At 42.9% G+C, this 26,945-nt stretch overlaps 1 protein-coding gene across 3 annotated transcripts in view; it reads right to left on the bottom strand.

Moving 5' to 3' along the window:
- The window catches only part of VWC2 (von Willebrand factor C domain containing 2), a 57,491-nt gene extending 32,926 nt beyond the window's left edge, over positions 1 to 24,565 (bottom strand). Inside the window, exons 1-3 of one of the 3 annotated variants that reach the window (XM_048312369.1) lie at positions 24,470 to 24,565; positions 22,573 to 23,354; positions 15,758 to 15,887 (exon numbers count right to left, since the gene is read on the bottom strand). In XM_048312369.1, coding sequence (XP_048168326.1) covers positions 15,758 to 15,887; positions 22,573 to 23,286 — 844 coding nt within the window. In that variant the 5' untranslated portion in view covers positions 23,287 to 23,354; positions 24,470 to 24,565. Of the gene's footprint in view, positions 1 to 15,757; positions 15,888 to 22,572; positions 23,355 to 23,552; positions 23,790 to 24,104; positions 24,195 to 24,469 lie in introns of those variants that run through there. The other 2 variants (XM_048312380.1, XM_048312389.1) reach the window with 2 other exon arrangements.
- Positions 24,566 to 26,945: the final 2,380 nt, after the last annotated feature.

Genomic DNA, 26,945 nt, shown 5'->3' with positions numbered 1-26,945 from the left:
ATGGCTAGTCCTCATTTTAATAAAACACATATATTCAAAAAATCAAAATAACTAAATATTCTAATTCAACTCAGAGCAGCATCTGCCTTTTACAAACAGTGCTTCTTTGGCTGGGGTATTTAGACGAGATTGAAGGGACCTACACCGAAGTTAGAGGCAGGGCTTTGGTAAGCAAGTTTTATGTCTGTGATTCCAAACAAGATGCACTCATACACATGGACACCACTTCCTATATATATATATATCCAGCTACTGATGTGCAAAAACCAGGGAATTACAACAGAATTGTAACAGGATCTGTACGTTTAACTTCTGATTCCAACACCTGACTGAAAATTATGTTAACAGCTATTTGATTTGAACTCTGTTAAAGAAATAACCCACAAATTTGAAAAGGAACATGGATTTTTTATTATAAAGCAGGCAAGTAAGCAGGGATGGGAAAAGAGAAGATAGTAAGTAAAATCATCTTGTTACTTATCTTGAGGTAAATAAGCAGTCACTCCATCAAAACAAGAGATAACAAGAATGTATGAAATGACTCAACCCAACTATTTAAGCTCCATATTTTACTCATTTTATGCACAGCCCACCTGTGTCACAATCATCCACAGCTCGAATTTACAGATGATTCGCTACACGGTAAGAAGAGATTTGATCTTAAAATTACTTTAACGCTGACCTCTAGCGACAACTGATGGGAATTTACCTTTTTATGGGCCTGCCCATTTGGGAACGCATCTTTGGGCTTCTCTCTAAGGACAGAGCTTGCCCCAATTCACAGCTACCCCCACTACAAGGTGTGTGCAGTCAAGAAGAGATCTTGAACTCACATTTATTAGCTACAGTCACAGGTGAATTAAGGGTAATTCACCACAGAGTGTAGAAATTTTATAATTAAATCCAAACCTCTGTTTTCACTTATTAAAAAGAGGAAAAGGCAACGAAATACAAATGCTAGATTTTGAGCCTCATAATTGTAACAAATGCATTACAGTATAAGCTAGGCACAACTAATGACAGACAACTGCCCACATCTTCAGGCAGCCAACCAAAATGTCATCTTTCATCTCAGGGATCATAATAACAAGGCAACCTCTTGTCCTCTAGTGCTCTGTAGCAAAAGCAGGCCTGCAGCTTCAGCAGTACTGCTGCAGCTCTCTCTGCAAAACAAGGGTGTGATGCTCTGTAGGCCCTTGGGGGCAGGCATTTCGCCCACACACCCATTGCAACATAGTCCAGATGGAAGAACATGCAGATTATAGCAAGTTACCAACCACCTCATCTCATGAAAGCAGGGAGGAAATGACAGCTGCCACTCCAGAATGCAGCCCATCTTACTGTCTTTGCATGCAGAATCATAGAATAGTTTGGGTTGGAAGGAACCTTTAATGCTCATCTAGACTAATCCCCCTGCTATGGACATCTTAACTAGGTCAGGTTGCTCATAGCCCCATCCAACCTGACCTTGAACACTTCCAGTGATGGAGCATCAACAACATCCTCATCATAAAAAATTTCTTCTTTATATCGAGTCTAAATCTATCTTCTTTTAGTTTAAAACCATTACCCCTTGTCCTATCACAAGAGCCCCAAGTAAAAAGTTTGCCCCAGTGTCTGGAAGGCAAAGTAAGAGGGTGATGGCCATGGACCACTGTAGACAACTGTTTCCAGAGGGTTTCAAAAGTGGGAAATGCTTTCATTAAGAATGGTGTTTGATGACCCTTGCAGCACGTGTTTGCGTATATATATCTGTGTATACACACACACACTTTGAAAGAGCATGCTTAGCCAGGAGGCTAGAAATCTGCCAGCTGGACCTCAGAGGACGAGGAACCCCCTTTGGAGATGATCCCTGCTTGGGATGAATATAAGTGGGTTTTATCTTATCTGAAGCTATGAAGTTCCCTTTCACATTGTCCAGATGTTGTAACCTGTGTATGTCATTTATATCGACATGACTGGTGTCAGAGGAGATTTTCACATTCTGTCAGCTGTCTGTCCCAAATATTTGTCCCTGGTAGAGTCCTCAAAACCAGAGTTGAGAAAACTTCTGCCTTCCTGAAAGCTTGCTTAAAGGACTGTAAAAAGTTTCCAGACTGCCCCTCCACTTAGCTGATAACACAGGGATTTTTATGGAAGCATCTTCTGGTGCACAGCCATGGCCAGGTGACAGCACAGACAGCAGCACAGTCAGGGAGAAAGCCCCATGGTCCTGAGGGAGGGTGCATCACAACAGAATGTGGAGCCAAAGACTAATCAGTCATACCTAGGCACAAATACAAACCCATGTATTTCAAGATAATTGACTTGACTCTTCAGTCATTTTGACTGGAAAGAATCAGCTGTCACAACAAACTTAACTAAGAAGACTGAAGATTAAACACTCAGCTGATGTGAAATTAAAAAGTCCTCTCATGCTGACAAATACATCACCTTCTCATAATGAAGACTGCACGATGGTTAAAACCTCTCTGCTGAACAAGCTGCCAGCAAGAAAATCCAAAGAAATATTTATTTTTCAGCTCCACAGGCATATAAACAGTACACTCAACACCTACTTGCCAGCAAGCCAGGCAGCCTTTGGCAGCAAACCTAGATCTTCCTTCCCCCAACACTTGGACCTCATGATTCTTCCATGTCTTAGCAGCTTATCTCATCACAGCAAAACACAACAGTCACATGGGAAGGAAAGCATACCTTATTTAAACACACTGAAATCAAACCCTAACTTGCAGATTTAATGTTGAGGTTACAAACTAAATAAATGAAGCTTCCTCATGTATTCCAGCTGCATGTAGGAGTGCTTAAAGATGTACATGTATAATTAGATTTAATTATCTAAGGGGGTTGGAGCGGAAGAGTGGAGGGGAGAGAGAAAGGGGGGCAGAGGCTAAATAATGGATACAGAATTGTCTCTAAGTTGTCATAATCACCATCTAGCTTGGGCATCAGCACAAAGTGGTCTTAAAAACAATCATTCGCTCATGTTAGTGGCTGTCAAAGCTCCATCTAATCAATTCATTAATAAAATACCAGGTTAGCAAGCTGTCATGGCCAGAAGATAATTAGTTTTCATTGTGGGGTGGCACATTCTGTATCACATTGACATAATAAATAATTCCATAAACTGCTATAATTTATTTGCTTCTGAGCCTTTTTTTTCCCCATTAGTTCTTCAGCAGATTGTATTAAACACGCACAAACTATAAATACAGAGAGTCCTTTAACCAGGCTCAGAAACCTTAGGAAGCATGGATAGCTATTATACAAGCAGTTCATGGGTGACTTGCCTTTAGGTCATTTAAAGAAAGGTTGACAGAAGAGCTGAAAGCAGACCACGCCAAAAGGCACCCTCATTAGATCTCATCTCCATCACCTACATGTACTGAGTAAGGTGCTACTGTGGCCCAGCATGCAATACCAGGGTTGCGCAAGGGTTGTGTGGGAAAAGGATTGCTGCTGTTTTAACATCCCTTCACTAGGTCTGTCTTCTTGCCTTAACATGGAAGTACCCATCCAGGATGGGTTTGGCTGGGCTGAAGTCAAGATAGCCCAATTCTTTCTCTGCAAAGTACTCTAAAAACAAGCAGTTCAAAAAGTGATGCCTTAAGAGGCCTCCTAGAAACAGAGACTAGACAGGAGTAAAGGATCAAAAGAGGTATTTATTTAAAAGGCCTTCAAAGGTACCCCCTGGGGACTCTGAAGCTATTCTCAAAAATGGACCCCAAGATGGACCCCAGGTCACAAGTCCTTCACTTTTTTATAGGTTTGGTTCATTTGCATATCAGGGTTAATTCTCCAATTAAAGCTTCAGTTTTCCCCTCAGCTTGCTCCCCCTTAGAGGCTCTTTGGTTTATACTTTTGGCCTAGGACAGTCTTGGGGTCCTTGGAAAGCAGGGCCGGAGAGGCTTTGTTATGTCTACCTAGCATGAGAGAGCAGAAATTAACAGGCTACAAGAAACTTCAGAGTTACACACCAAGCAGTACAGAATTTGAAAAATAAAGAAGTTAAAACCTAAGGCATCAAAAGGGAATTGTAAGATGTGGACAGTAGAAAACAATGTTACCTTTCTGTTCATGTGAAAATGAGGTTTCTGGGAGGCTCTACAGCATGTCACCCCAGGCAGTTTCACTGCAGCTAGGTTAAGGTACTTTTATTCCTTCTATCAAAGACAACATCTTTATTCTAATCCTAGGAAACTGTGTTTCAGCACTATCTTCTGCAGTGAGTTCATGGGTTAATCACATGGTGCTTTAAAGACCTTATGCACAATGCCTTTGGTTTTCTTGCTTCTCCCTTGACTTGTGATCACAGGGAAGATTTTCATTGGTGCTATCCCTCTCCCCTGGTACCACACTTTATCACATGATTTTTAATTCATGTGCTATCACTACTAGAGACCTTATCTGTTCTCACAAGGGAATATTCAGCTTTCCTGCTGCTCTTCTCTGTACTTCTGCAAGCTCTTCTTGCTGAGTGCTCAGCAAACACACATTATACAAACCAGGTGGGAGGAACCAGTCTTTAAATAATAGTGTACTTTTAATAAATGCAAGCCTTTCTTAATGAAGCCTGACAGATTTCACAGATATGCAAATAAAACCACTTGGCAGAACTCTTAACAAAAGGTCATCAAAATACCCCAAAAAATTCTTTCACTACTTAACATGGTTTTGCCGAATTTCATTTACTATTGTGCTGCCTCGTTGCTTGGCTCTGTAAGATATTATTCATGGTCACTACTCCTTCTTTCTTTTCTGTCTTTAACAGGACTCATTATTTGCATATCTCCCCCCAAACTGTCCAGCTTAACCTGTGATTTCCCTTTTGAATTCAGAATGTTCAAGAAGGTCTGACATCATACTATCAGAAAGGAATGGGAACTGTTTTTGGAGCATAACAAGCAACAACATCACTTTTTCTGGAAAAAGGAATAAACATCACACTTCAGTGAAACTACTTCTGAGAAAGGAGATAACACTGCAAGTATTTGAAACACAGGAGGCCCAAAAGCAATTGTTTGGATATGGATCTTCTTTATTCAATGCTATTCACCAAACAGTGTTTTGAATCCTGTTACAATGCATTGCTTGTTCTTTTCTTCTTGCCACTGCCCCATCTGATCAATTCCACTTAAAAAGCAAAAAAAAATTAAATAACTCGTTGGGTGAGCACACAGTGAAGATACAGTTATCTTTTCCATGGGTAATAAAAATTATGTTTGACTTGCTGCTTGCAAGTGATTCACAGAAAGGTGGTCAGTAACCAGTGTGCAATAGTGAGAAGAAATGATGCAGGAGGAGAAAAACTCATCATCTACAAGACTGTAAGGTAAGTAGAATTTATGCATGCAGTTTTTTAATGGGCCCCTATCCAAGGGCTAGCAGCACAGAATTAAGCAAACAGAGCTGAAGACTCAGCAAAAGAACAGGGCATTTAGAAAAAAGTGATGTTTACCAGTAGAAAGTCATTCCTCTAATGAAAATTTAACAAGCACTAGTATAGGCAGAAAAAAAAAAAAAATTACAGTTTTCCTAAATGAAAACAGCAATCAAAGTTTTTGATTGCCTATCAGCTTTGAAATGCTAATCATTATGGTAGCTGTGTTGGTGAAGGTAAGGAATTACTTAAAGTGTGTTATTTTCTTTTTTAGTTTTGGGGTGGTTTTTTTTTTTGTTTTTGTGGGGTTTTTTTGTTGTTTTGTTTTTTTTTAATCACTGCTCCTCTACAGCTGCACATGCTCAAGGAAACAAAACTGTATGGTTAATTACCCCTATGGAAGCAATCCAAACATTCACAAAGTAAAAGCTCCTTCCACCTTAAAGATCAAGGTTTTAAATTAGGAAAGTACTTAAGTCTCCAGCTGATAAAGATGTTTGACCTGCTGGGCAAAGGTAATCGCCAGGGATCTAATTCAGGACTCTCACAGCACACAACGCAGGGGGGATCCCCAGTGCAGAAGTTTGAAACAGTAAGATGCTACTTAGAGCAACAAGAAAAACAAGCACCGCAATTTTACAAACATTAATAAAAAATAACAGAAGCTTTTAGCCTTTTCCCTAAGAACTCATCATTCCTTTTCCTTCAAAATCCTTTTCCAAACACTGGCAGAGGTGTCCAAGTCAGCCCCTGGTCAAACTCATGTCAGGAAAGGAAACAGGTTTTCCTGTTCTTGATCAGATTTTGAGTTCATTTACAAATACAGTTTAAGCAGGACTAGAAGAAAACTTCTGAGACTGCTGTCATGCTCATGGTAAGACCAACAACAGACTGAAAAGAAAGAGGAGTTATGCTCAGCTAAGACAAACCTGGCATTAGCAATCCTGCACTGCGTGGAAAGGCCATTGCCATTGCAAAGCTCAACCACAGAAAAGCAAAGTGGTAAGGAAATCAAATTTAATGAAATCAGCTAATTCCTCGTTTCCATCAACCAGTAAGTCACTTGGATCAATTCACATCTTCCTTAATGCCTAAACCTCAACTTCCTATGAAAAAATAAGCAAAGAAAATTACACTGCACTTAGAAGTAAAGGAGATTTTGATTTTATCATTTATCATCAGAGGGAGAGTGTTCTTATATGAGAAGGATATACTAACATGCCACAGCACTTTAATATAAGCCTCCATTTCCCCTCAAAGCCAAGCAAACTCTTGGATGCCTCACTGAACATAATGAAATAGCAATGAAAAAATGCAAAAGAACATAAAGTAAAATGCACAAGGTGTGTATCGTTCTTCATTGCTCCTTTTGATCACACCACAAAATACTAATCAGCCATGCAGACCTACTACTGTAGCACCTAGCTAGTAAACAGCTTGTATTTACAAGCAGGATTATCTGCAAAGAACACAACTAAGAGCTCACATGGACAGTAACAGTAGCTCAGCTAATGCTGGATAATGAATTAAACGATAGTAACTCAGTCTGGGCCAAGACAGGGTTTCAGAATCTAAGAGCTCACAATTTAATCAAACAGTTTTGTGTTCTACTCATAGGAAATATTATTCCAATGATGTAGGATACAGCAAGATGCACACAAGTATTTCAGACCTTGGAATCCTACATGCCCTCCAAATGTTTGCCACAATTTCAGCTAGAGACACATACAAAATTAAAACAGACATCCAATAGCAGAATGGAGGAGCAGAATTAACACTGGGAATATTTTCTCTAAGGAACAGCATATAAAGACATACTGGATGTAGGATAAAAAGCAACTCCCTTAATGTTTGTTTTCTTTGAACAGCAAAGGAATAGCACTGGGGGCAGTGTACAGAACAGGAGTGGGCCACAAGGTGAGATCGGGGATCTAATTTTTTCTTTTCACATCTTACCTATCTGTGTGTGTGTAAATAAAACTGCAATATAAACTCAGAAAATTCTTATATGAAGAACTTAAAAATACAAAATAAACAGGCAAACAAAACCCCAAAGCAATTGGTGACTTCATTTTGGGGAGCATGAGCTAGCTGTTCTGCTAGAAACCAAGCAAATGCCCAAATGCAGCTCTGTGTAACAGGGAAAGTGTCAGTAAAGACAAATCAAGCAATAGCCCACTCCTTACTCTAATTTCTTATGGCTATTGTCATGAAGGCACTTTCCTGTCTGAACCCTAACCAGCATCCAGAACTACACAGGATGACAGATACATGAAACTGCCATCACAAACACTATAAGGTACATCAGACACATGAAAGTTGCTAGAAAATTATTTTCTCTTCCCATCCCAGGATTTCAGTGTTTGTTCTTTTTCTATCAGCACAAGTAAGCCTTTTCATTTTTCTGCTCCTGAGGCTGACACAAAACACCCTTTAAGAAGCCAGGTAGCTGTGACACAGGGAAGTTCTGACCACCATGAGGAACTGGTGGCTTGTTTCCCACACTCACCTGGGAGTATCACCACTAAACAACAGTTTGGGGCACATCATAATTGACTTTTGCTTCAACCTACAGTAAAATGACAATCCCTGCAAGTAGCTGCCATGAAAGTAGACTGATACAGCAGAATTTAGCTTTGATATATGACTTAAGCCTGCAGTATCCGGTAAGAGGCAAAAAACTGACTGCTGAATGCTTTTTAGACTCACTGTAGCAGCCTACAATGAAAAAATATTGCAAAGTGAGTTCTGAAAACCTTATAGGATACACTGCTTTTATAGCTTAATAGGCTTTTCTACATCCTTCTACTTAAGTATAAAGTACCACTTTAAATACCAAGGCTAGTAAAATTTCGGATTATCCTCATGTGTCTGAACAAAATGATGGGACATTATGTACTCGGGGGCAGTTACAGCTGCCTCTTGACAGCAGAACTCCCAACTGAGAGCATTTTGGCCTCTGGGTGCAAAAAAAATGCACACAATATTTATTTGCAACAGATACACTATATAAACTGATTTATCCTTGTAACTGACCTAGGCTTAGTATAACTGGGTACTTTTGCCATGTCTTCAGACAGATCCTTTTCATCCTCTGATGGGTTTCTATAGTTAGGAAAATAATTGTATACCCTGGAAGCCAACATAACTTGTATGCTAAAGAAACACCCTTAGAGGAGATAACAGCACCTACCACTGCTTAGCCAGCTGAACAGGAACAATGCCAACAGTGGATCACATATCCGCGTGCATGCGTGCACGCACATGGATGTGAGCTGGAAACAACAAGGCCTGTATGGTTGTGGCAGAAGGTTTTGCTCAGCCCACTCTGCAGTGCTGATCCATGTGCATTTAAGCAGCTTTGGATCTAAGTGGAAAAAATGGCACAAGAATAAAATTCTGTGATTTCTGCCCAGGAAGCACACATGGCTTATGGAGCCACCAACTTTCCCACAGTAGAGAGAGAAAGTGAGCAGAGAGATTAAAGGAGTTTAAAGGAATTCCTTGAATTAAGACAATATAGACCAAACTTATTCTCAACTTCATCAACAGCAGAAACAAAAAATAAAAACTACTGCAACTAGTTTACCAACTTCACCTACCAGATTTGGAAGCCACTTTCAATGCCCAATGCAGACAAAAAGAAGCACATCTGTTGTTTTCAATACATGGCTGCCAAAATATCTGCTACAGTTTCTCAATCTACCTGCATAATCTCTAGGCAATTTTAATCACATACAGCTGTTCGTGCAATTTTAATGGTGTTTTTCTCCCTGAAACATTCATCCCCCCTAGAACATTAATATTTCTTGGTTAAGAGTCCCACATTAAAAATCATTTTGTGAAATACAGTCTACTAAAGTGGAGAGTCTATGCAGAAGTTTTTGCTAAGCGACTTATGTGCACAGAAACATGGAGCAAATGTTACCCTGCATACACAAGCATTCAAATGCCTGAAGTAAACACATTAGAAGGGAGCAAATCACATTGGTGCATACTGTGTGGGTGGAACTGGGAATAGTTTGAAAAGGTTTCTTGTTCATTCGGTTATTACTTTTTAATGTACATTTCATTTTTTAAATAAATGGAATACTGTTTCAATCTTATCAACTAGAATTTACAATCATTTTATGGTACCTACATTTTACATCTAGAAGAGACCACCTTGACCATCTGATTTGATTCCCTCCTTAAAATGCAGACTGAAGCAACCACTCTGGCTTTAAAACTTCTGGATCTCATTTGCTATATATAAATCAGGTGCCAAAGCATGACTGAAAAAGTATTTAAAGTGACAATAGAAAGAGGAAGAGAGGACAATCAAAGGCACTGCTTACTTAAATTTTACAGTGTTACACTCCTGATGTTTGTGATAGTCCTGCCTTGACCTCTACCTGGACACCAGCATGATGATACTTCCTTCATTGCTGAGATTAAGGCATTTATGGTCAGGGCCATATCATATTTTATTTAAACACACTGCAGAAGGACATGAAATTTTACAGTTCAGATTCTCCATGGTACTTGAGCTAAGCTTGGGCTTCAGGGAAGAGCAAACAGCCAGCTCACGTGAGAGCTGCCAAGGTGCAGCTTCCCTTTATCAGCCCAGAATAAACATCTTCCTCTTTCTTATGGCCAGACAGGCCTCTCAGCCCAACCACTCTCCAAGCCCTCTCTCCACCTGGATTTTTAGAGGGATGACAGGGGCAACAGTACTGCATCAACCAGCACCATTTTTTAACAGATTTCAGTCCTGAAGTGAGACAAATTCCGGTTGTATGAACGGTAGCAAAAGGGGACAGCAGCTCTGCCAGCCATGACCAGGGTTTTGCTCCCTTGAGAGCCCCTTCTCACAGATGGAGGTCCCACTTGCCATTCAGCAGCAGTCTCAGGTCACCTTGGGCCTAAATCCTGCAACTGTACACAAAGGTCCTAAAGCAAGTTTCAGCGAGTCAACCTCACAGCACAGAGATACAAAACCATCACCACTCACCCTCCCCAGCCACAGCACATTAGGCCTGCACTTCACTAGCAGCAATCATTTCAACCAAATGATGCATGTATTTCAACCATAACTATGAATACAAATACCAAGTAAGGTCCTGACTCATTCCACCCAATGTACCTGAAATGACTGCAATCAGAGTAAAGTCTCCCTAGTGCACAGCCAGTAAGAATAGACATCTTCTGCAAATGTTACAGCCCTGAGAACAGACTTGATCCTCCAGGCATCAATGTTTTTATTTTTGACTGTACAGCTATGAGCCTTTGCCGAAAGGAGAAGCTCAGTTCTTCCTGCTGTAGACAGAGAAACAACACTGACACACAGATAGATAAATGATAGGAAGACAACAGGATCCGCTTCATTTTATCTGGGGCAATCTTTCAGCCATATAATGAAATAAAAACCTCTTGGGGACCTTAGATCAAAACGTTTTTTGGTCTAGCAACCGCAACTCCCCCTCAGGCTCCACGTGGGTTACAGGTTTAATCTCATCTTCCTGCAAAGGCACCGGCAGGAGTGGGGCCACCCTTGACTCCATCGGCTGCTCCATGGCTGCAGGCTTCAGGCAAAACAGACAGACTTCAGCTGTGTATGCCTATTAGGGCTCTAATGCTGGGAATAGCAGCAGAACACACAACCAAGGCAATTCAATCTAGAGCAAGATAATTCACTACCAGTCTTACCCCCCACCCCTTTCCACAGCACCAAATGCATCAGTGACAAGTACCCCACCTTTTCTCAATGTAAGGGCAATCGTATGCCCATTATCTCTACCCTTAACTCTGCACAAACTGTAGAAGTGACTGTACCTGAATCTGAGGTTATTGAGATCACTGTGAACAGGGATGGCTTCTGCAAAAGTAACCACAATGCTAATACTGTAAAGCAGGATGGAGGTCTGAACTAGGCACCTGTTAGCTAAAGCAACTTTCTGAAATCAGATTTAACTTTCTGGATGTTTTTTCTTGTGGCTGGTGCTGATGTTTAGCAAAAGCATGGAACTCAATGTGTCAATCCACATGGGAAGGAAGCCTCTTCTCCATCCCACTCTGTCCTCACCCTGTTTCCTTTCAGGGCATTTATAAACACAAAACAGCTCCCACAGTTACAGTGACTTGAGACATAAAAAGCAGAAAAATTCCCATAACCCCAAGATCTTCTCAGTGAGGTGTTATCTTTTGTCCCTTCTATCTGCTACTTTTCAGAGTAAATGTTCTTTTAAAGCACCTTGCTGTCCCTGCCCACAAAGGAGGAAATAATATCTTCAGCTATGGAAGTATCCAGGCTTCTTTTTGAAAGTCAGGATGCGATATAGATTATTAAATACTACACATACAACTATTCTTTAATTCCACAAGTCTTCCATTTACCACTTCTTACATTCAAAGCAAGTCTGCACCTACATGTGCACAGTTGTGTAAGCCCTATGTGCAGTTACACATCCACCCCTCCTCGTAAGGGTTGCCAGCAATTTTGTGAAAATAGGTCAGAGAGGTCAGCTACATACCCTCCTTCCCACAAGAGATAAGGTGCAGTGTCTCACACCTGTCAAGACAGTGAATTCATTAATTTCTAACAATCACAGGCTTCTTAACTGGGCATTTGTGCATATTCTTACCAGTGAGAGGTAGTTGCTCAGTTCTCACTGTCGGGTCACTGCTAGCAATCTGCAGACCAGGCAAGTTGGGAAGGTGTTGTATGTTAAGAAGTGTCAGGAAAGGGAGAGAAATCAGTTTGATTGTGTGCATTTTTAACACAAAAATGCTAGTAAATGTAGTGAACCCAAACGTCACCTCCCAGCCCTTCTTGCTCGACTGCAGATCATGACAGCAGTTACCTCACTCGGATCCTTTCTGTGGTTCCAACTTTCCCACCATTCAGGTTATATGGCTGAGCTCCCTGTACATCTCCCAGAGCTCTTTTGTGTCACTAACATGATGTCACTGATGTCATCGCTGTAACAATCAACCCTGAAGCACAACATGATGATTGTTTCTTCAACTCACATTCACAGCACATTTGTTCCAGCAGGCTTGAAAATGAGAGGATGAGGCAGGCTAGGTTTTCCTGCTCAGTAGGTTTTTGCTCCAATCTAATTAAAAACATTCAGCAATTCACTGAAGTTCCTAGAGAACTGCACGTGTACCACACTTTAAAATAAGCTCTAAGTCCTTTATTTTTTTAAATGCACTCCCCAGATGGAGACGTTTCCTCAGAAGTTTTTTTGTGATATTATACTGAAGCTGCTGAACCAGAGAAGTTAAGCTGCTTCTGACCTATCTTGGTCTTGTTGTTACTGCTAATGGTTTTCTTCTTCATCTAAAAGCTAACAAGGAAAGCCACTGTTGGTTCTCTGACATGCAGAGAAGTGACAGTACAGCTCACTAGAAACAGGCAGCTGTGGTCACCTTGGTCTGAAACTGGGTCAGAGATGCCAGCTCATGGTTATACGGGAGAAATATGCAAGTAATATTAGGGATTCAGAGGCTGAGGACAAGACCATCCTTTTCTTGCTGGCAGAAGTCAAGCAGGTTTAACAGCTCTGAGAAAAGGCAGCTTCCTCACAACAAAAGGTATGTTTCATGTACAATTTTTGGTAACTTTTCCTCATTTCTGGAAAAAGCGTCAAGGAATCTATGTGAACAGCCTGTCAGAGACTGAAATATTACAGTTTATGACTTAAACATTTTCATGAAGGACTTTTAAAGCTGTATTACAAAAGCTGTAGTGAAGACTGCCGAACCCTGGATGGGGCCCTGACTGAGGCCTTACACTGCTCACTGATGAAGAGAAGATAAAGTAACAACTCAGGGCTGGGGACATTCACTGAGCACAGGCTTAACACCTCCAAGGTGGAGACCACAGCCCCAGGGCTATCAGCTGCCAGGCTTGATCAGACCCTCCACCTGTTGGGGGGGTGGAGGGAGGAGAGACTTTGGGTATCTGGGAAAAGCCTCTGGTCAGAGGCACAGTGACTGCCCATCCTCCACTGTGCAGAGGAGCCCAGCTGAGGGGTCCTCACCGGGGGGGGGAAGCTTATCCACAGCAGAAGGGGGTGACATGGCCCATCACAGGGGCCCCCCTCAAAGGGGTCCCCAGACCCTGCACCAGAGCCCCAGAGATGATGCAACAGACCCTCGGTGGTGCAGGGGACAGTGTGTCAAGCCAGCCCCTGCAAGGGAGATGTGGGTGTTCCCACCTGGCCCACAGTGTATATTAATCCACGGGATTCTGCACTCTTCGGCGTGTGGCGGCGTGGTGTAGCATGTGGTGGCCACGGCGGCGATGGGGGACCCTCACCACCATCAGACCAGATGGAGGGGAGCAACGAGACGTCGTTGGGACCCTCGGATGGGTGATATGCTTCCACCTTAACCCCTGTCACCTCTCCCTGTTCCCCCACCCACACTTCTTTTTCTTTCTTTCCTCTTTCTTTCTCTTTGCCTCTTTTATTATTAAATACAACACATCAATTTTTTGGCACCAACATCTAACTTCATTTGGTTTTAATCTCGTTTTGGGGTATATTTTGAACCTTCTAAGTTCTTCCCGAGACATAATTTTCTTTACTCTTCTGGGTTTAAACAGGATCGTAACACAGCCAAGCCAAGCCCTGCACTGCTATACCACCTTAAGCCAAAAGAGAGCCATCACTGGGAGACTGCCACTACTGTGCTTTATGTTGCTGCTTGTGGGAGAATGTGTGCTGATGGAAAGTCCATCCAGCTCCAAACACTGTTAAGATAACTGGACAAATTCAGTAGGAAAGACTACAGCGTCTTGACGTATTCTGCTTATAACTCCATCCCTGATACTGGAAACAGACCTTTTGCCAGCTAAAGTCACTTCGACCTGGGGAACTGTAGCATGTCACATACAACGCCAGCAACATTCTTGCCATCAAACAAGCGCTAAAGGATCCTTCTGACTAGCTAGCTATGATATCACCAGCTTCCAAATTCAGACTTTCTCAGGAACTGTCCCTAAATGCCTCAAAAAATGCCTGTCCTCATCTCCAGAAACAAGAGTGCCCTTAAGCTGTACAGCCAAGAACAAATTCCTTCAGGGTTGTAACAACCAATTAAGGGATGTGAAGCAATTACTTTTATATCCATACAAATGAAACTCCTCCAATGCAATTAACAATCCCTTATCATCTACTATTGAATTTGCGGAAACCATATGCTGTACACTCACTCCTCCCCCAACTTTTCCACAATTTTAATCAGTTTGTTTTAGCTAATGTAATGAAACCTACCTATTCAAGAGAAATAATAGATGTCTGCACATTATCTGAGTATTTCTAAATGTCCTTTTTAATTTTAAATATAATTTCATTTGAGATTTTGCAGCTTTCATTTCTATTAATAAATTATCATTTCTTCTATATAAGTGAAGAGCTAGTATGTCATGTAATTTTTTTCCTCTAAATAGACTAAGACTTTGATCTAATGCAAGCCCTTGCTGGGAGTAGAGAGACTTTCTGTCTAATTTAGTTATGAAAAATATTCAATTAAACTTCGGAGTTTAATTCATTTAGTTATGAAAATTAGATGAGCTCAATAAGGTACATTTGATTTGCCTTAAGAAAAAAAACCAAACCAAAAAAAGGAGAAGAATATCTGAAAGGGAAACAAATATGAATGGAGAACAAAAGTAGCTTTCCCTGTTCATGTTGAAAGGTGGATAACATGAAGAGTCTGAGTTCCATTTTTGTGCCTATATAAAACACAGCCACAATGAGTTCATGCAAATTTTATATCCAAGAGATACATGAACAGCTGGTATTAACATCTTAATTGTCTCTTGGGTAACAAAAATCCCCATAGATCATAACTGAGTCCATCCCAGTCAAGGGAGATCTGTTTCCTCACAACAGGATTACACCATCCACACAAAACTCTTCTCCATCTCCACTCAAGGAAAAAGAAAAATATCTGAATTATTTTTCAAAACCAGAACAGAACAATATGTGTCACAGTATCCCGCAGTGGTAGGGAGGAGAAGAGAGATCCAGCAGGCAAGAACTGTGCAGCAAGATTGATTTATTTAATTATTTTACAAACTCTTTTATAGACTTTTTTCTTCATAGTCTAATTGGTCAAAGGATCAGCCACCCCTTGGGGTGATTGGCTAAAATCCTAAACATCCATTGTCAAAATATTTTTCTACTGTACCATAAACAAAGGTTTGCAAGGTCGCAGGTGTTCATAGTTTATAGAACTCTACAAGTATCTTCCGTGAGAGAGAAAAGTATCTCACGGGACTGGGAAGAAGCAAGAAAAATTCTTGCTAGCAGCAATATTTGTATCCACAAACATGGATCTCTCCGACAGAGGCCTCCTCCTACTTTTGCAGCCATCACTCACCATTTTTGCAGATGGGACAGCACTGGTCGGGCTCATACACCGGATCCACACACTCGGTCTGGGGACAGGCTGAGACCGTGCACAGCACTTCACCATTGCCTTCACAGCGACACCTTTCACACGGAGAAACCTGAAACACAAACCCAGTCACCCTTTAACTCCTTCACTTAATACACTCCTGGAGTGTGCAATGCCCACCTTCTCATCTGCAATGTTCTTTCCTTCACATCTTTTTCCTCCCCACTCTAAAACAAATGGGTTTTGTGGCCTAAATAATGCAGAGAGCAAGACTGGGCTCCTGCAAAATTACAGAACTACAGCAGGAAAAAAACCCCAAAACAAAGCAGGTTCTTCTCTGTACCTACACAGCAAATGGGAAAGTCAGAGGGATGTTGAAAACAAGAACAGTGAAGACTTTTAATACAAATAAAACAACAATTACTTTATTGAATCTCTAATGAACTTCCTGAAAATTAAGTTCATAATCTGGTTTAGTTCTATTAGAGGTTCAAAATATACTTTAGAGAAAAATATTCTATTTTAAGAAGAAAAGTTTTGCTAAATGAAGTTAGAAGCTTCATTTAATGGAAAACCTTATCAATTTTTTCAGGTTTGAAAGTATTGTGATAGCAGGAAGTTAAATTTTATTGAAAACTATATTTTTCAAAGAGAATTCAGGAAAAAAACACATCCTTTTGAATTCAGGTGTTTCCCATAGGTTAACTGTATTTGGACCACTCTTCTAATACTCGTAACTTTCTGAAAGGAAGTTGAAATTCAAAGAAAGGGGTGAAGGAAAACACCGGTAATCCTTTATACCTAGTGAAATGTTACTGGCTTTGAAGAACTCTTACAGAATAGGAATACCATGAAATAGTTACTTGAAAGACCTACTTCAAAGAAATTAATTCTGAACAAAACAGTAGCAAGACTCTCTTTAGTAAAAAATGGACTTTGAAATGTCTGCAGTTCCCACATATACAATTCCAGCTGTCCTCTTCAGCATTCCTGACCAGGCGCATCACACTGCACTGCTGACATCCTCATACCACACAAGATAGAGGGAAGCAAGGATGTGAAGAGCAACAAATGCCATACTGTAAATCTCATTGCTGCACTCCAAAAAACCACATGGGTACCCATGCTCAGAACACAGGATGAAAACGCAGCTGAACGTTATTAGTGATCTTCTAAATCTATAATCTGTGCAGATTACTGGTTTACTTAAGGAGGAGGTTGTTCTTTTTATGGACCCTTTTTCATTCCAGATTCTAGCTGATGCAGACAACCCCCTCTGCATTTCTCCAATAAGAGCAGAAAAAAATAAAATCTAAAAAAGAAAATAATTATTTGCTGTGAAGAATCACCCAGATGCCTGACTTGGAGATCATCTGCTTCTTCTCCCTATTTTTTAGGCAGCCTATCACATTTTTTCCTCAAATCCATTCTCTTACTTGCCTCTCACATCCTTCTCACTTCCAAAGTTCAAACATGTGGATGCTTGCACAGCATCATCTCCAACTAAATGCTCATTCATGTTTTGCTACTTCCCTTCCCACCTGCCAAAGCTGCTATTTGCTTATGCACATCTTTCACGCCCTCCCCTCTGCTTAGAAAGCCTAAATAGGGTCTCTTGCTGTGTTGCTTTCTGCTTTTATTACTATTATTTATTTCAGATTTCCTTTGCTACCTACTCACTTTGTGTTTTCTCTTTGCTTTACACTCTACCAAGCATAACACCACAGTGTATGTTTATAAAATCCTACACAGAGGCTGACAGCCCAGTGCAGCAGATCTTTGTTACAGACTTTGGGACAACTTTGTCCTGTAATTGGTTTTAAACTGCCACATTCACTTCCAGAGCTGGAGTGTCAGCAGATGAGGAGGTTCCTGATCCAGTGCTCAGAGTTGAAAGGCTCAGGTATTTTAAGTAATCACTTGAACCACATGTGAAGTTTTGAGTGTCAGCAAACCTGAGATCCTAAGTATTAAGTCAACAATAAGACTCCTTCCTTCTAGAGTTACATCCAGAAACAATACTTACTAAATTATAAAAACATAGTTTTTAAGGAGGACTCATTTTTTTTTATATTATTTTTAAGTAATCCTACTTGATCAAAGATACCAGAACTCAGTTCCAAGGATCAGGATCAACAAGCCAAACCTACAGCTTTCAATCGATTTTAACACTTTTTGCCATGACTTGGAAAAGATGCAAATTCACCAACCATCAAAAGTTCAATAAGACCAGTAGCTACAACAACAGAGGTTCCTTAGCCCAGGACACTGCTTAGTAGCTGTGTCATTCAATATTGGAAGTGGTGTAAAAACTAAAGTATCTGATTGCAATCAGGAAACAAGACAAGCACACAGATGCTATTCCTAAAATCTCTCCTCTGTAAAATTTAAGCATGTTCTAATTAAATAGGTTTGCTAGATTTCCAAATTTGACAAAGGCTGAAATTCTCAGAAAAGTAAGTCACTTGATGAAGCACTGAAAATACTATTGATTGAAAAATAAAGCTGATCTAATAATGATGAGTTTTAATACACATTTCTGTCCTATACAGCACATACACCTGAAAACTATATCTTTCATGAACAGAGTGCACTGTTAATGTGATACTGCCATAATGAAGACACTTCTCGTGTCATAGATCATGGGATTTCAGGGGAATACTTACATTACACCCTTGGTAAGTACGGTCATCTGCACAACCCACCAATCTGAGTAATGGCAGCAGTGATAAGGAAGGTCCCCACGAGCTTATTTCTAGAGAGATCTTTTCAGGCATGTAAGTAAACCACAGTGGCTGCTAAAATGGTATCAGTGTCAGCCATCATCTGTTCATCTTTGGACTAAACAGTGCATTCTTTTTATAGATGATCAGGATATAGCAGGAACTGTAGAAAACCCCCACTTTCCGCAACTTAATGGCAGCTCAGTACTTGGAGACGTAATCATCATTAGAGAGAGAGAGACAGTAAGACAGCATGTGTATGTAACAGCAGCTAAATAAATCAGAATGAAAAGACCCATTTGGTCCTTCATTTCCCCTCTCTATTCATGCAATGCAAGCACCCTCCCTGCTGCACAGTTCCTAGTGGCAGTCAACGCAAGGAGCATCCCACTTGTTCCAGTGGGAAACGACCAGCCCAGCAGCACTCAACACTCAGCACTTCTGACATAACCAGGCCGGACTGGAAATAATATCACCTATCAACCTCTCTCTGAAGACTAATGATACCACGTCTCCATGGTCTACAGATGAAGCTGTTAACTCGATAGCAGCAGCAGTTCTGCCACTGAAAAAACTGCAGGAAGGCAACAAGAGGCAACAGAAGTCTTGTGTATTCACCATGCAGCCATAAAACCTGTAGAAAATAGAGTGCAGATGGCAAAAAAACCTACTTCTTTAGAATTGTCTAAAGGGAAGTTTATGAGGAGAGGTACAAATGGAGTTGCAGACATTGTAAAAGAGCAAATGCACTATGGTATAAACCGCTAAGTTTTCCACTAGTGGGGTGTGAAGAAAGCTCTAGCTTAGTAGGTTTATCCAACAGCTTAGTGCAAATTTTCATAATTACGAAGTGACAAATCATTCGTAGTCCAAGGGAATTTGAGGCTTTCCCCTACTCCCTTCCACATGTCAAACTTTAATTAGAAAATAAAAAGACACCTAAACCAAACCAACAAAAAAGCTGAATTAAAAATATATATACAACCTACAGTCGGTTCCTTGAGCCTTGAAAACACCTAAATTAAAAAACATATGCCCAAAACAATCATAATCCCAAACTTCCTTGCTTTTGCACTGGAATTTTTACTAATATTTTCTTGCCACTTACACAACTCAGGAGAACATGAATGGGGTTACACTGACAATAAACATACCAGCCATGCTTTTACTCCTCTCTGTCTTCAAAATACCTCAGCTCTTTCAAAACTCTTTTGGGCTTGTTGACTTCCAGATTTCCAAGTAATTTACCCACAAAAAACCCCAATTTGCTTCCTCATGGTAGCAAGAAAATTCTAAAAGACACAAAGCAACAACTTTCAAAAATATAGATCTTTTCCAAAACATTGCACTTCTGAAGATAATTTATGGCTCTGGTAAGACTTTCTATGCCAGCCCTCATTTTCAAATTTTACTTGAAAGATTTGGACCATGTGCTTTAGAAATCTCCAGCTTCAGTGCAGAACTTTATCCCCATTGCGTTTCACCAAACAGAGGTTTTGCTACCAGTTCCACTCATATGGATGCTGTGATCACACTGCTATTCTGCCTCACAAAACCCACAGGGGACCAGAGTGGTGCTGATGGAAACAGCTTTATGAGACCTTGTCCTTTCCCTACACCCAAGTTGTGTTTTGTGTTGACATCCATGTCCTTTTTGAAAACAGAAAAATGCATGCATACGTGAACACACAAGAAGAACAGACTGCAAATCAAAGAAGAAACACATGAAACCTCAAATTCCCTGGCACACTCAGCTTCTGGCTTCAGTCAGGGCAATTCTTTGCCATGCCAAGCCACATAGGAATTTTATATAAGCAGACTCACAAACTTGCACACATAATTACACATCTATACATAAATGTTTGTGCAAATAATGTCACTTAAATTCTAGGAGGTCACCTTTTTCTTCCTTCAGTGATGGCTGGCACTCTTTGCCACTAATACTAGGTGCAGACACGGAGAAAAATCACACCGCTATCCATTTACAACTCCTTCCCTGACCTTGATCAAGAGATAGCATATTAGTAACCTCTCTAAGACCATCAACTTTAAACTCACGAAATTACCTTTGAAGCTGTGTGCAATTGCATTTTGCAATTGCTTCCACTGAGCAGCAGCAACCTGACTACATCTGCACCTCGTGTTGCCAGACAACTCCACTGATTGCCGTGGCCTGGGCAAACAGCTGCATTTACAGCTTGTGCTCACAATATTGGAACCAACACTGAAGCTCAACTAAAAAACAAGGTTCTCACATAGGAAAATAATCAGGCTGCAGTTCCACTGCCTAATTGCATCAATAACTTGCTTGTCCTGAGCAGACATCCCTTCTCATTCATGTTTCCAAAGCTGAGTAAAAGAAGGCGGTAAGGGAACCGAAGTTTTGTTAGAGGAGGATACGAAGACAAGGGCCGAAAGCTGAATGGGGTTGAAAAGAAATCTGATAGCCAAGATCTTTTCAGAAAATTTCTGTAAATGTCACTGTTCAACACTCCATTTTTACCAAGGCTGCCAGCCATATTCAAATGTACCAGGGAACATTAAGGTTCTACACTCACTACACATTTAACACAGTATTTTAGGCTTGCTTTATAGCCATTAATACAACACCACTACATAAACAGGCTAGGAAATAGAACTCTGTAGAAGAGTGTGAATGAAGAGCAGGGAGGAACCTTTAAAATTCTTTAAGACTCATTAGTCTTTAAAACTCTGAGCTATGAAGAAGGTGTGGAGAAGCTTCATCTTTTGGCCATCCCCGAAGAATTAAGTACGCTGGGAAAGGAAGGATCTCACAAGCCATCTCTGAAAAGGTCACACCAACTAGCTGCTGTTAGGGCAGCTGCTCTCTCTTAAGTAGAAAACTGCCACCCTGAAGTTCAATGCAGTCCTTGAGGGTGACATGGAAAAAAGGAGGATGATACAAGTTTTCTGCCGTACCATGCAATTCACCAGTGCTCTGCGCATCACTGCCTAAAAAGGGTAAAGGGCAACACTGTTATTCATTATGGAGAAAGTAGTTCTGCTCCGTTATTTAGTTTCCCTTAAATTGAAGAACATGGAAAGACATTATGAACCAAAGTTAAGTTTTCAGGAACATGCAAATACCACAGACAGCAAACGAGGCAACTTACTTTCAGCATTCACAAATACATTTTCTTTTTCTCCATCCTGAGAGGGGCTCAGCTTCCAGAACCTTGAACTGTATTTCATATTCCCCTCAACATATTCAGCATGAAACTCTCTGGCGTATTCAGAAATGGGTTTTGCACCAGCTCTGTATCTACGAGTCTTTCACAAGCAAATTCACAAGTCATTCTTAGAGCCTGGTCAGCCACAATAAAATACAAAATGGAAAAAGACAAGGTAAACAACCAGAAAACTGGGCCCAACTCCACAACTTTTGAGTGCACTGTAACATCTTGCATTTTCAATGATAATGACTTTGCACAACAATGCTTAAAAAGACCCTACTCTAAAAGGATTTCCCTGAACATAAAGCTTCTCAAGTCCTTTCTTTAAGTATCACTCCAACCTAGACTGCAGACCACGCTGTTATTAAAAAGAAGGCCCATTCTCAGAAAGCAAACATTATGCAACCTTGGCAGCACCACTTAAATAGTTAAAAAGGAAAAAGAAACAACTGTTAGAAAGTAAGGGATCATCGCAGAGTGATTACTAGGAATAGAAGACAGCCCACAAAACCCTGCTTGATCCCTGCAGGGCAGAAGTTTACCAGTTAATAGTTAAATAAGGAAACAAATGTACTGCTGAAATTTTTCATAAAATCCATAACACCACCGAGTAGCATCCTTCCAAGTAGCATTTTTTACTGTAAATACCAAAGGAATTAATAAAGATCAGCACCCTCATTCAAAAATGTTAGAGTATCATAGAGCAAGAAAGGTCATGTTTAAGGGGAATATTTTACAGGACTGCAGAAGTAATATTAACACAAAAATGAAAAAGAGGAGGGGGAGACCCAGAACACTCTCAGAGAAAGCAGTTAAAGAACATAATACCACTTTAAACAAGAGAAGAATTCACAAAATGACTTTTGGCTTCAGTCCTTACCATGAACTCCTCTAGGGTCTGGTAGGTTTTCCCTCGGAACTCGCAGTAGTTCTTCCTCTCCTTGCACTGCGGGCAGCACTGCGTGGTGTCCACATGGATGCAACGAGGGTGGAGCCTGGGGCACTCGGGCTGGATACATAGCGGGCCCTCCTCAGTGCAGAGGCAGGGGCAGGCAGAAGGGCCCGGCGCAAACTTCTCCCCGATGGCATAGACGAAGCCGCTCTCATCCACGCAGCCTTTCCCACGGTAGTCCGGATAGGCGTACTCCTCCGGAGGCTCGGGAGTGACACTCGCAACAGATGCTGGGAGAGATGAATCTTCAGCCACCTGAGGTTCCTCAGGAGCAGCATCCCTTTGCTCCTGCACTTGAATGCTCCCAGATTTACTGCTTGTCCCCTGGCTGTTCCAAGCCTGCTTTTGCTTAGTCCAAGACTCCTTGTTCGAGTAGTTCCTGTTTCCTTTGCTCTTCCAGTCCCTGCCACCCTCCTCCCTCCCGCTCCTGCCGATCTCATTCATTTTCCCTGGACCTGTCTGGCTGTCCCTTGTAGATGTGTGATCCCTCTTTTCCTGGCTCGCCTTTATCTCCTGTTTGTCTTGAGCCTTGGCCAGTTTTTGTACAGGTACGGTGGAGCTACAGAGGGCAACCATGAGGCAGCAGGTTACGAGAAGAGAACTAGAGAGAGCTCCAATTGCCATTGCAGTAGAGCTGGGCATCACCTACTGCATCCCACAGGGGACACTGCATTCACATCGGAGGGAAGCACTTCTTAGATCCACAATCCCTAGGAAAAGAAGGATTAGGAATACTTCAGCTTCTGCACTTCTTCCCCCCAGCACCCCGCCTCGCCTCCACCGATGCAACATCTCAAACAATGTGCAACCTGCCTCGGTAGTTTATGCAAAAGGCAAACAGCCTGCTGCTGCATCCCTCCTCCCCCGCTCTGCCAAGTCTTATAAATAGCAGGGCTCTGGACACGGACCGGGCGTCTTTGTCTCCAAGAGAGCACCACGCAGAACTCCAGGGAGTCAGCGTTTGCAGAGGCAGGTGCAGGCAAAACCCGGAGCACTTGGGAGTTATTTTTAACTTTCAGATGACAACATGTGAAGAGGACGGACGCCCGATGAATTAAACGGAGCTCCCCAAAATCCAGCAGGGTGCGGAATAGAAATTACCCAGTTGAGTGCTATTCACTATATATACACACGATGATTTTCATTAACCTCTTATTCAGTCTGAAGTACGCTAGTTGGGGTTTTGTTTAAATACCTACCAGTGAGCACGTTTCTGTTGCAGACAACTAAAACCAAGCACACTAAAGCGAGCAAACTACCTGCCTTCCGAACTACCCAAACCAGCACACAAAACCTCCTCTTCCTCGCCCGTGTTCGAAAGGCAAGGGAGAGCCGCTCCGAGTTTCCGCAGCCGAGGCTCATTTAACACACATCCTCCAGGAGTTAACAGCGCTCCCGGCTCCTCTCCCTGAAACACCGCACGCCAAATCGGAAAAAAAACCCCAAACCAAAATACGTACACTACTCCGGCCACTCAAGCACTGCCGCTGCAGCCTGCCGGCACGACCCCACCTCCGCGGTACCGCTTCCCAAAGCCATTCAAAAGCCTCTCTCTCTGCCCGCCCGCCTCCCCGGCCCTCGGCGGTGCCACCGCGGGGCACCGCGCTCCGCCCGCCCGGCAGCGCTACCCGGCCCGGCCCGGCCGCCGCGGGGGACCCGGGGCTCCGCGCTACCCGCCCAAACTTTCCGGAGGGCCGGGCAGCGCCGCCCGATCCTCTCCCGGTGGGGCTGGGCGGGAGCCGGGCCAGCCCCTTCCCCAGCCCGGCCGCCTCCTCCGTGGCCCGGCGCGACGCCTCCCTCCCTCCCTGCCTCCCGCCGTCCGTACCTGCGCTGACGCCGCGCTCAGCCCCGGCGGCGGCTCGGGGCGGCGAGCCTCGCCCCGCGCCCGGCCCCCATGGCGGGGCCGCGGGCGGGCGGCCGGCGGCGGCTTGTTGCTGCCCGCTCGCCTCCGCAGACCTGCCGAGCCCGCAGCGCGGCGCGGCGGCCACAGGCGGTCCGGCCCCGCCGCCCCGGGGACGGGCTCCGCCGCGGGCCCCGCTGCTCTCACATGGCGGCCGTGCGCCCCCGTCCCCGGGGGCGGCGGGGCAGGACGGGGCGCTCCGTGCCTCGCTCCCCGCCTCCCTCGGCGCCGCGGGTGCGGGCAGGGCGCGGCGCGGGGAGGGGACTCTGTGCCCGCCGGGGGGCGGCAGTGCCGCGGCCCTGCCCGCCCCTGCCGCCGCCGGAGGGTGTGCGGGGCGGGGGGGAGCCCGCTCCTGCCGCAGGGCCCCGCCGCGGCCGCGCTCCGGGGACGGCGAGCGGCTGTCGGGAGATAAAGCGGGGCAAGAAGGCAGTGGGGGGGGTCGGCCTCGCACGCCGGCGGCTGAAACTTTTGGCGGTGTGAGGAGCGTCGGTTCGGGACGCGAGCTGCGCGCTGCGGCGCGGTGCGGCGCGGCGGGGATGGGCGCTCTCCCCGCGGTGCGGGACGCGCCCCCGCTGCCGGGGCCGGGCGGGCACCGCCGCGCACACCTGCGGATCCTGTGGCGGACCCGCCCCGGGCGCGGACAGGGGCGGCTGAGCAGCGTTTAGTCGGGACGGGCGGGCTGTGCCCGTCTCTAGCTGCCCGCGCCGCAGCATCCCGCAGGACTCTGCGTTAGCGCTAGCCTGCCATAGCAGCGAAGTGCTCCGTGGTTTACTAGTTGAAATACTTATACTTTTACATGGCTGATGGACAGTTCTGAAGTTAAATATAGTTGCATTTTTCTCCTTTATACTTTCTTGATACCAAAAAAAAAAAAAAAAAAAGGACGGAACGGTCTGTTAATGAAATGACTGCTGAAGGAGTGTCGGGGCACAAACGTACACGAAAAGCTAGAGGTGCTCTTGTTCAGGATCTAAGCAAGGGCTTGGAGCTCAAAAGGTTATTTATTTATGTAGTTATTTATTTTTATGCTGCATTAGATGACATACCAGTATAATCCTCTTTTCTGAATTTTGCTTTACAGATGTTCCAGAACAGTCCCAGCTGCACTAACCCTCTGCTGCAGTAGCACTTCAACATCCGCTGTGCCCTACTCATGACTAGGGCTGGATTTCCCAATGTATTTGGGAATCTGAAATTTTTAGGCTAGCTATAATTTTCAGGTTGGTTTTGGAATTTTTTTTTCCCATTAAAATGGTAGCACTGCAATATTAGTACTCAGGAGAGCAATGAAAATCTGCTGGATACTAATGTTTCATTGTTAAGTACCTTCATGAGCGCCTGTTATTTGTGAAAACCCAGATACTTAAATTCCTCCACAGGAGGATGCAGGTGCTAAACTCTTTTGTCTGCTGGGTTGTTGCTATTAAAAACCATTGACTTCTGTCTAGTTTTCAAAAATATTTCTCTTGAAACTACCTCATATCTTCCAGTCAGATGTTTGCCAGCTAAATAATGCTTTAATTCTCTGAAACTTTAAAATACAATACTTAAGTTTTGAAAGATATGAAGAAGTCAAATTTTTCCATAGGTTGAACTAATAAAATGAAATCCCGTCTTGCTAGGGGGTTTCCAGACAAATTCCTAAGGAGTTAAGATAGACTTTTCTCCTTATCTGACTAATAAACATTAAGTACTTCCTTTCATCTCATTACCTCTGAATAAAGAATTTCATCTTTGCCATGTCTAAACCTATTAATTTTATGCCTTATATAGCTTAAACCCTGACATGGGGTGAGCAACCAGTACACCCCATTGCTAATTGTAGAAGAACGACTTGAATGAGAGACTTACCTTTGAGTTCAAAAGCCTGTTAACATTGCTGTTGAGCAGCATCTGCTTGTGGCTAGAGCAAGGCAGAAGAAAATAAGGGCCTTGAGAAGGCAATGCTATATCTGTGATAAAGAGCAGATAGAAGCCAAATTACGGTTCTGACACTTTCATGTGTTCCCAGGTGAAACTTTGGTACAAAATTGAGATCTTCAGCATCCAGGACTCTCTTTGTAGGAGCTCTGCCTCTCCCACCCCTGGTTACATAACGCACAGATCATCAGCTGGGGCTGATGGTTCAAGATATTGTTCTGTAGCAAGAAGGGCAAAGCCTCAGAGAGCTTTCTTAACAATATCATCAGCTCATCCTAGCCTAGCGGACAAAATAAGAAGTAAATACCCTCATTTATTTTTCTAAAGGATTTCTCATTGGACTTCAGTCTCTGTTTATTCAGATTTTTAGGTCTGTTAAGTGATGCATTGTATCTGACATTAGGACCCTTGCAGAACTGACACACCTGACCACTTCATTAATGTCATAGAATCAATTTGCAATATGTTATAGTCCAAATGG

This window comes from Corvus hawaiiensis, chromosome 1, assembly GCF_020740725.1.
Source record: "Corvus hawaiiensis isolate bCorHaw1 chromosome 1, bCorHaw1.pri.cur, whole genome shotgun sequence".
NCBI classification, from domain to species: Eukaryota; Metazoa; Chordata; class Aves; order Passeriformes; family Corvidae; genus Corvus; species Corvus hawaiiensis.
This window is presented reverse-complemented; position numbering and strand designations above follow the sequence as displayed.